The sequence below is a fragment of the Arvicola amphibius genome, chromosome 1 (assembly GCF_903992535.2).
Source record: "Arvicola amphibius chromosome 1, mArvAmp1.2, whole genome shotgun sequence".
NCBI classification, from domain to species: Eukaryota; Metazoa; Chordata; class Mammalia; order Rodentia; family Cricetidae; genus Arvicola; species Arvicola amphibius.
This window is the reverse complement of record NC_052047.1, coordinates 59,157,268-59,167,915: the sequence shown is the minus strand read 5'-3', so window position 1 is coordinate 59,167,915 and position 10,648 is coordinate 59,157,268. Positions and strand designations below refer to the sequence as shown.

General features: G+C 40.5%; 1 protein-coding gene across 1 annotated transcript; it reads right to left on the bottom strand.

Moving 5' to 3' along the window:
* Nucleotides 1-6,901: 6,901 nt before the first annotated feature.
* Nucleotides 6,902-7,435, bottom strand: LOC119809431 (carboxylesterase 1D-like). Its single transcript, XM_038322270.1, has one exon. The coding sequence runs from the start codon at nucleotides 7,433-7,435 to the stop codon at nucleotides 6,902-6,904; it is 534 nt and encodes a 177-aa protein (XP_038178198.1).
* Nucleotides 7,436-10,648: the final 3,213 nt, after the last annotated feature.

Below are 10,648 nucleotides of genomic sequence, written 5' to 3'. Positions count from 1 at the left end.
AAAACAATTAGAATCCCAGGAAAAGGTGGAAGTCCAGTGCTAGGACCACAGAAACAGTGGCAGCTAGAGTATAGTGTTGGGGTGAACCAATGCATGCAGGGTGCACAGGATTCCTCTTCAGTTTCTACTTTATTGTAAAAGCAAGGGGAAATATGGATTTTTTTTCTTTATATTCTTTGTATCTTTTTCTCATATAAGAATCAATCTGGCACTAGGAAAATTCCCAGCTAAAACCCTAAGTGATAGTGGAAAGGGTGCCTTAACTGGCCTTCCCCTGTAATCAGATTGATGACTACCTTCATTGTCATTATAGGATCTATGAAGATTCAGAGATCCACAGCAAAGCACTGGGCTGAGCTCCCAGAGTCCAGTTGAAGAGAAGGAAGAGTGATATTATAGGCAAAGGGGTCAAAATCATGATGGGGACACTCACTGAAACAGCTTACCTGAGCTAATGGGAACTCATTGACTGCAGCCTGAGAGCAGGGAAATAAGTATAGGACCAAACTAGGCCCTCTGAATGTTAGTGACAGTTGTGTGGCTTAGGCAGTCTGGGGGGCTACTGGTAGTGGGACCAGGACTTATCACTAGCACATGATATGGCTTTTTGGAGCCCATTCTCTTTTGAGAGATACCTTGCTCAGCATAGATATAGGGGAGAGGGCCTTGGTCCTGCCTCTAAGTGATGTGCCACACTTTGTTGACAACTCATGGGAATCCTTACACTCTCTGAGTAAGGGGTGATGGGGGTGAGTTAGGGAGATGGTGTAGGGAATGGGAGGAGGAGAGGGAGTGGAAACTGGAATTTGTATGCAACTATGTTCATAGCAGCATTATTTGTAATAGCCAGAACCTGATGCCCTTCAATGGAAGAATGGATAAAGCAAGTGTAGAATATATACATATTAGATATACATATTATATAATATATACATATTTTATACATATAATATATACATATTAGAAGGTATAGAATATATACATATATGCATATATACACATATACACATATACACATATATACATATACACATATACACATATACACATATACACATATACATATATACATATAATATATACATATTAGAAAGTGTAGAATATATACATATTACTACTCAGCGGTAAAAAACAATGACATCTTGAATATTGCATGCAAATGGATGGAAACAGAAAACACCATCTTGAGTGAGGTAACCCAGACCCAAAAAGATGAACATGGGATGCACTCACTCATAATTGGTTTCTAGCCATAAATAAAGGACATTAAGCCTATAATTCATGATCCTAGAGAAGATAAATAAGAAGGTGAACACAAAGAAAAACAGTTATCCTCCTGGATATTGGAAGTAGACAAGATTGCCGGGCAAAAATGGGAACTTGGGGGTGGGGTGGGATGGGGCTAAGGGGAGATGGGGAGAGAAAAGTGTGAAGGAGAGGATAGGGAGAGCTTGGGGGAATGGGATGGTTGAGATATAGGAAGGGTGGATATGGGAGCAGGGAAGTATATATCTTAATTAAGGGAGCCATTTTAGGGTTGACTTGACTCTAGAGGGGTTCCCAGGTGTCTTGGGCAGCTGAGGAGAGGGAGCCGGAAATGGCCAGTTCCTATAGCCATACTGATATCACCATAGAACCTTCATCTGGCGATGGATGGAGATAGAGACAGAGCCCCACATTAGAGCACTGGACTGAGCTCCCAAGGTCCAATTGAGGAGGGAAAGGAGGGAGATCATGAGCAAGCAAGTCAGGACCGTGAGGGGTGCACCCACCCACCGAGATGGTGGGGCTGATCTAATGGGAGCTCACCAAGACCAGCTAGACTGGGACTGAAAAAGCACGGGATAAAACCGGACTCCCTGAACATGGTGGACAATGAGGGCTTCTGAGAAGCCAAGAATAATGGCACTGGATTTTGATCCTACTACACATACTGGCTTGGGGGGGGGGTAGCTTGTTTGGATGCTCACCTTCCTAGACCTGGATGGAAGGGGGAGGACCTTGGAGTTCTCACAGGGCAAAGAACCCTTACTGCTCTTCAGACAGGAGAGGGAGTGGGAGTGGAGGGGGGAGGGGGAGGTATATCGGAGGTGGGGAGGAGGCAGAAATATTTAATAATAAAAATAAATAAAAAAGAAAGAAAGAAAGGAAAGAAGAAATGAAAGAAGAAAGTAAAGAAGGAAGAATCAATCTGTCTCTTGTCAAATAAGAATGCCCAGGACATCCAGTGAGAAAGGTGACTGTTTCCTTAGTTTGAGAGTCTTACTTTTATTGATTTGTGGGAACATTAAGATATAGTAAGAAATTATTTAGAAACAGCATTTTCAGAACACTCCAGGTCTTTAATGCACTGAATCTTTGTCTTTCATTCCTAAACCCCTGATTTCACATAGAACACAGAAAAATGTGGATGGTTTCTATAGAATCTTACAGGAATCAGTTTTCTATAGAAAGTTTCCAAAGCAATCACCACATCCAAAAATGGTTTTTTCATTATTATTATTATTTATTATTATTATTATTATTATTATTATTATTATTATTATTACTACTACTACTACTACTACTACAAATTTTCACCTCCTCCCCTCCTCCCATTTCCCTTACCCTCTCCCCATTCCCCCTTCTCCTCTCTCTCCAGTCCAAAGAGCAGTCAGGGTTCCCTGCCCTGTGGGAAGTCCAAGGTCCTCCCCCTCCACCCCGGTCTAGGAAGTTGAGGATCCAAACAGATTAGGTTCCCACAAAGCCAGTATATGGAGTAGAATCATAACCCAGTGCCTTTGTCCTTGGCTTCTCAGTCGGCCCTCCATGTCAGCCACAATCAGAGAGTCCGGTTTGATCACATGCTCCATCAGTCCCAGTCCAGTTGGCCTTGGTGAGTTCCCATTAGATCAGCCCCACTGTCACAGTAGATTGACACACCCCTTGCGGTCATGACTTCCTTGCTCATGTTCTCCCTCCTTCTGCTTCTCATTTGGACCTTGGGAGCTCAGTCCAGTTCTCCAATGTGGGTCTCTGTCTCTATCTCCATCCATCGCCAGATGAAGGTTCTATGATGATAGGCAAGATATTCATCAGAGTGACTATAGTATAGGCCCATTTCAGGCATCCTCTCTTCAGCTGCTCAAGGGAAAGGCTGGGGGCATCTCCTTGGACACCTGGGAACCCCTCCAGGGTCCAGTCTCTTGCCAACCCTCAAATGGCTCCCTTAATTAAGATATATACTTCCCTGCTCCCATATCCACTCCCCCTTCATCCCAACTGTCCCATTCCCCCATGCTCTCCCCATCCTCCCCTTCCTTCTCACTTCTCTCTCCCCATCTCTCCTTACCCCCATCCCACCCTCACCCCCAATCTCTCAATTTATTCCTGGAAATCTTGTATACTTCCATATCCAGGAGGATAACTATATGGTTTTTTTTAGAGCTACACTTTTATATTTAGCTTTTCTAGGATCATGAATTATAGGCTCAATGTCCTTTATTTATGGCTAGAATCTACTAATGCAGCGAGTTATACCATATTCAATCTTTTTGGGTCTGGTTACCTCACTCAGTATAGTGTTCTCTATTGTCCATCCATTTGCATGCAAAATTCAAGATGTCATTTTTTTTTATCACGTAAATAGTACTCTAATGCATGTATATTCCATACTTTCTTTACCATTCTTCCATTGAGGGGCATATGGTTGTTTCCAGGTTCTGGATATTATAAATAATGCTGCTATGAACATAGTGTGAACCAATGCTTTTGTAGTATGATTGGGCATCTCTTGAGTATATTCCCAAGAGTGTATTGCTGGATCCTGGGGGTAGGTTGATCCCGAATTTCCTGAGAAACCACCACACGGATTCCAAAGTGGTTGCACAAGTTTGCATTCCCACCAGCAATAGATGAGTGTTCCCCTTACTCCACATCCTCTCCAGCAAAGGCTATCATTGGTGTTTTTTTGATTTTAGCCAGTCTGACAGGTGTAAGATGGTATCTCAAAGTTGTTTTGATTTGCATTTCCCTGATCACTAAGGAGGTTGAGCATGAACTTAAGTGTCTTTGGCCATTTGAACTTCTTCAGTTGAGAATTCTCTGTTCAGATCAGTACCCCCATTTTTTTAATTGGGTTAATTAGCATTTAAAGTCTAGTTTCTCTGGCTCTTTATATATTTTGGAAATCAGACCTTTGTCTGGTGCAGGGTTGGTGAAGATCTCCAGTCAGTAGGGTAGCCTTTTTGTCTTAATGACAGTGTCCTTTGCTTTATAGAAGCTTCTCAGTTTTAGGAGGTCCCATTTATTTAATGTTGCCCTATTGTCTGTGCTACAAGAGTTAAACGTAGGAAGTGGCCTCCTGTGCCCATATGTTGTAGACTATTTCCCACTTTCCCTTCTATCAGGTTCAGTGTATTCAGATTGATATTAAGATCTTTAATCCATTTGGACTTGAGTTTTGTGCATGGTGATAGATATGGATCTATTTTCATTCTTCTACATTTTGACAACCAGTTCTGCCAGCAACCATTTGTTGAAGATGCTTTCGTTCTTCCATGTATACTTTTAGCTCTGTACCAAAGGCAATCTATAATTCAAACGCAATCCCCATTAAAAATCCCAACAAAATTCTTCACAGAACTTGAGATAACAATAATCAACTTTATTTGGAAAAACAAAAAATGCAGGATAGCCAAAACAACCTTATACAATAAAGGAACTTCTGGAGGCATTACCAATCCACTTCAATTCAAACCCTATTAGAGAGCTACAGTAATGAAAACAGCTTGGTACTGCTATAAAAACAAGAAATGACCAATGGAATTGAATAGAAGACCCAGATATTAACCCACAAATTTATGAACACCTGATTTTTGACAAAAAGGCTTTTTTAAAATTAAGAATGATTGAGAGATTGATTTGGGGAAATGAAAACTATTCTCCTAAAGCAACACAAAACTAAAATGATCCAAATGACAATCTGCTTTATTCCCACATCAGTGCTTTGCTCATCCATCACCAAAGAAGCTTCTCTTGCAGTAGAGAGGAATTAACACAGAGAACTACAACCAAACAATATGCAGAGTGAGAGATTTGAGATGCTCAGTTCTAAATGGAATGTGTTTCATCAGCCCCTCCCCTGGGGGCTCAGGAAGCAACGAAGGAGAGGGTGTGGAAAGATCGAAGAGGAAGGTGTGATGGAGAATACCAAGAAATAGTGGTCTTTGAAATGCGACAGGACTTTCACACACTTGAACTCTCAGGGACTGTGGAAGCTTGCACCAAGGACTTCAGAGATTTCAGGCCAGGATGGGTCCCCGCCCTGACCAAAAGATGTCTGCAGGCTGACATTGACTACAAAGGAAAATAGTTTCTCCAGATGTCTCACTGGGTATTGCACAAGCCACATTAATGATAGGGCCCCCTGCCAAGCAGTAAATGAGAACACAAAAGGAACTCAATGGTACTTATGTACAGTTTTTGTTCATGATGCTTTGTTTGAGCATTTTCTGTCTTTCTAATCTTTCACCTGTATTTTACAGCTTCTGATTTTGTATTTTTGTGGATTTTGTTTCTGTTTTTTTTTTTCTTTTTTTGTTTGTTTTCTTGCTTGTTTGTTTGTTTTAAGATGGGAGACAGAAAGCTCCTGGAATTGGATGAGTGTGGCTTTAAGGAGAAGCTGGAAGGAACTGGGAGGATCTGAGAGAAACTGAGAGGAGCTGAGCAAATGGAAACCTTGATCAGGATATATGAAATATTGTTTTATGTTTTTCTTTTATTGAAAATAGATTCTTTTCTCAGACAATATATCATGACTTTAGTTTCTTCTGCCTTCATTCCTCATATTTCTTCTCCACTTTACCTCCCCTCTGACTACTCTTCCATTTTCTCTCTCATTAAAAAATAATAGAATTCTAAGAGATGATAACCAAACAGGATGAGACAAAATATAATAATATGAAGCAAAAACTATCATAACAGAGTTGAACTTGACAGCCCCATAAGAGGGGCAGAGTCCCAGGTACAGACACGAGGTCAGAGACCCATTCACTCCAGTGAATGAGAGTTCTATAAAACTGATCAACAAATAGCTGTGATGTGTTCATAGAGGATTTGGTGCATTATAAATTACTATTAAGAATATTACTTAATATATTATTATGTTACAATTTAATATTGATAACTTCATACATATGGATATGAAAAATGTTGGCTTAGGTTGTCCCCAAATCTATTTCTCTCCTGTTCTCACATCATTCCATATCTGAGAAGTCTTCCTTATGGACAGAATAATGGAAAAATTGTCAGGAGTGCAAAATCTTAAGGGAACAGCTTGACATTTGAGGGATTTTTAGTGTCAACAACTAAAATAATCTCTTTTTTCCATAATCTTACCCTTTAAAACTCACTTACCAGACACACTGCCTGGAACACAACAGATGTACCTTTACCTGGTTTCATGTAGTCCTTTTTAAAATGTGTGTGTGTGTGTGAGAGAGAGAGGGGGGGATCTAAGTGTATGTATATGCAACATGTGTGGCCAGATGCCTGTGAAGGACAGAAGGGGGTGTTGGATCCCCTAGACCTATAGCTATAAATGGTTGTAAGCCACCATGTAGATGTTTAGAGCCAAACTCAGGCCTCAGATCCTCTTTAAGAGCATTCAGTACTCTTTACCACTAAGTCATGTCTCCAACCTCCTACTCCTATAGGTTTTCTTTTATTTATTTATTTTTTTTGATTTCCAAAACATTTTATTTTTACAAGATGAAGCAGCAAGGATCCTCTTTAATGCATTTGTACAAAATAACATACAGTTGTATAACCTCAAAGATAGAAAGCCTTGTTGCTCCTCAGAACCATCCATGGCATACCCCTTTCTTGGATCCAGGTTCTCAAACATAGCTGGAACTCCTGATCAGAGCTCAGCATGCTCTCTGTGTGTTGCCCTCTCTGCTGCCTCCTTGGCCCTGAGTTCAGTCCAAAAAACCACTTCCATGTCTTTCAGTCTGTGGGCTGCCTGGATCGAGGTGCCAAGCTTCATGTAGCCTTCCTTCTGGCCATATTCTGGCCAATAGGGTAGCCCTCTCCCATTAGGGTTCCCATTGCGAGTAAAGTTGGCCCAGAATTTCATCACCGTCTTGCTGAGATTGATCTCCTCTTCTGAGGCACCATCTTTTAAAAACGGAGATCCAAGTACTGAGAAGAGTTCATCACCATGGTCTCTTATCACTGCCTTGGGTCTCATGTTTGATACAAAGCTTGGGCGATACTCAAATTCATACATGTAGGTGGGACCCCCAGCATCTCTGTGGCCACGAGACACCATCACTGATGGGATGTAGAATATCACATCTGCAAATATGTCTGGGAACATGTTTTTCTTTTTGGCAGGGTCATATAAAACTATTACATCATTTTCCTTTCCTGTTCTCCCTCCAAACCCTCCCATGTACTCCTATCTCTCTTTCAAACTCATAGCCTTCTTTTTAATTTTTTACATGCACTCATGTATATACATATATATTCCTAAATATAACCTACTCTGTTTATATAATCCTATTCATATGTATGTTTTCAGAAATGATTATTTGGTTACTAGTTAACCAACTGGTGGATAAGACTGATGCTCTTAGGCTCAGCAATTTTCAGTTGCCTTTAGTTGTTTGTGGAGGGTGGAGGCATTATGGGCTTTTCCCAACCTCTTAGTTAGGTGTTTCTTCTTGTGTGTCATCCCTGTTCAGCTCATGTTTAGGCAGGCATGTCGGTGAAACTTTACATGTGTACTGTTACTTCTGTTTGTTACTAGGAGAGGACAGTCAGGTCTCACAGCAAATTCGTCTCTGATCATCTGGATCCTGATATTTCTTGTCACAACAACAGGTCACACCACCCCTGCTTTCCATAATGTTCCCTGAGGCCTTAGCTGTAAGAGTGGTTTCTTTTTTAGATGTATCCATTGGGACGAACTCCACAACTCAGTACTTTTGATTGGTTAGGGTTTCTGTAATCATCTCCAACTGTTGCAAAGAGACGTTTTCTTGTCAGATATTTTTAAATGGAATGTTAAAAACTATGAGCTGCGGCATCCAAGAGATTAAGTACAAGAAAATTAGAAGTAATTTTCCAGAATCATAATTCTCACATGTCCGTATCTGTTCTGAGTCTTTCAAACAACTCCATTTATAACTGCAACCATGCTTCTCCTCCCAAATTTAACAACCATATGTCAGGCTTCACTCAAATATCTCTTCCTTTGTCTTTCATTATTCAAATTTTCTTAACCAAAATCAGAGTGAAGATGAAAGAAGAGAGTATCTGTTTGAAGAAGCATGGCACTCTCTCCCTATTCCACCTCTGAAATGTCCCTTCCAAGCTCTTTAAACTGAAGAATTGAAGACATAAATTAGATGCGTTGTTACCAGGTAGTGGAGTATAGCAAGTTAAATTCTCAGTGTGATAAGAGCATAGAAGGCGGACAGGCTGAAGTTTCACATGCTAATTTAACAACCCGAAATACTCTCATGTTGAAAAACTAAATTCCCATGGGTGAAGATATTTGCTCTTGAAGTCTTCCTTCTTGTTGCTCTCTCCACCTGTACCTTTTAATTATCCTCCTCCTCACCTCCTCCCCTTCTGTTCTCTCTTGTCCTTGCCCTCACTCTCATCTGATTCTCCCTCCTTGTCTCCCTCCTCCCTTCACTTTCCTTTCCTCCTCTTTATCATAACCCTTGTCCTTTAGCTTCCTTTCTTTCTACTCACAAATTTCTTCTTCCCCTTCTTCTTCCTCTTCCTTTCTTCCTTTCTTCCTTCCCCTTACTTTAACTACACAGATAATAAAACTGAGAACTCAGAAAAAAATATCTTAGTTTTTAAATCTAGTGGCTATCTTTACTCACACCAGAACCCTATCTTTGAGGATAGTTTTTACAAAGAGACTTTCAGAGGTAATTTTATGGGCAACAGGGGTGTTTTGATAACTGCTCTGAACTCCAAGATATGGAGTCTTAAAGGTGGAATTGTTGGAGCAAATGTCTGTGCCAAATTGCTGTTATCATGATCTCATAAATACCATGCAGGTGCCAGTTTCTTTGGTCCTTTCAAACTGCCACAGACAGAGACATTTTGGTTTCACCAAGTCCGCTGAATTGAGAGTAACTTTGCTAGACTCTTGTCATTTTCTGGAAGATTACATAAAGTTGTGATGAATTTGCAAACAAAGGCAAAAAGCAAACAATGGTCTAAGTGGCTTTGAGATTGGCTCATTAAACTCTGTCTGCCGGAAGCTTTCAGCTTACAGTAATAAACACATCTGAATCCTGCAATGTTATCACTGCCTGCAACTCCATTCATGTTGCTTTGAAGATATAAAGCTGCCACATCTGCAACTAAGAAAAGACATAAAATAATTAGAGAGAATGGAAGGAAGAAAAGAGAATTCTTCTAACAAAGAGTAATTTTTATTCCTAGGAAAGCAGGCTTGCCTTCCAGTTCTGTTACTGTTGATCAGTCTGGACACTAATGAACATCTTCCTAGAATCTCACAGGCACAGTTTGCTTCTATGTAACTGGAATGTACTTCCATCCTTTTAATTTTAAGAGTCCATTGAACTCTAGGATTACCAGCATACAATGAAGGAAGGTTTATATTGCCTATGTTTTAGTCTATCGTCTCATGTCCTGTAGTAGCTCAACCCCCAAAATAACCATACAGAAATTGTATTAATTAGATTACTGCCTGGCCCATTAGCTCTAGCCTCTTGTTGGCTAATTCTTAAATCTTGATTCAACCCATTTCTAATAACCTGTGTAGAACCATGAGGCCGTGGCTTACCAGGAAAGATTCAGCATATCTGACCTAGTGGCTTCATGGCTGCTCTCTCTGACTCTGCCTTCTTCCTCCCAGAATTCAGTTCTGTCTACTCCACCCACCTAAAGGCTGCCCTATCAAAAGGCCAAGGCAGCTTCTTTATTCAACCAATGAAAGCAACACAAATAGAGAAGAACCTCCTACACCAATGTCCTTGTCACCTTTGTGTTTGTCATGAGGCAAAGAGTTATTTTGTGGAGTACATGGTGAAACAAACAGCTCACTTCACAGCAGACGGGAAGTAAACAGAAAGAAGAGACCATGGTCCTTCAGTGTTCTTCAAAATAAATTCCCATTGACTTAAGATTTCCTGTTGCACCATCCTCTTCAAGGTCTATGATCTTTAAGTAGTGACAAGTTGAAGAACAAGATCTTAACACAAATGCTTTTGAGAGACAATTCAGATCCAAACTAATTATTTTTTCTCCAGGGATGGGACCTGCCCTAGTTATGGTTGCTATTGTTGTGATGAAACACCATGACCAAAGCAGTTTGGGGAGAAAAGGGCTGAAAAGGGCTTATTTCACTTGCATTTATACACTTTCAGATGACAGTCCATAATTGAGGGAAATCAAGGTAGGAACTCAAACAAGGCAGGAACCTGAAGGGAAAAGATTATACAGAAATCATGGAAGAATTCTTCTTACTGATTTGCTACCCATGACTTGTTCAGCTTGCTTTCTTACATAAGCCAGCGCCACCAGTTCAGGCATGGAACCACCCAAAAAGGGTTGGGAACTCCCCCACCAATCACTAGTTAAGAAAATAGCTTATAGTCAAAAAACTATGAAGGCA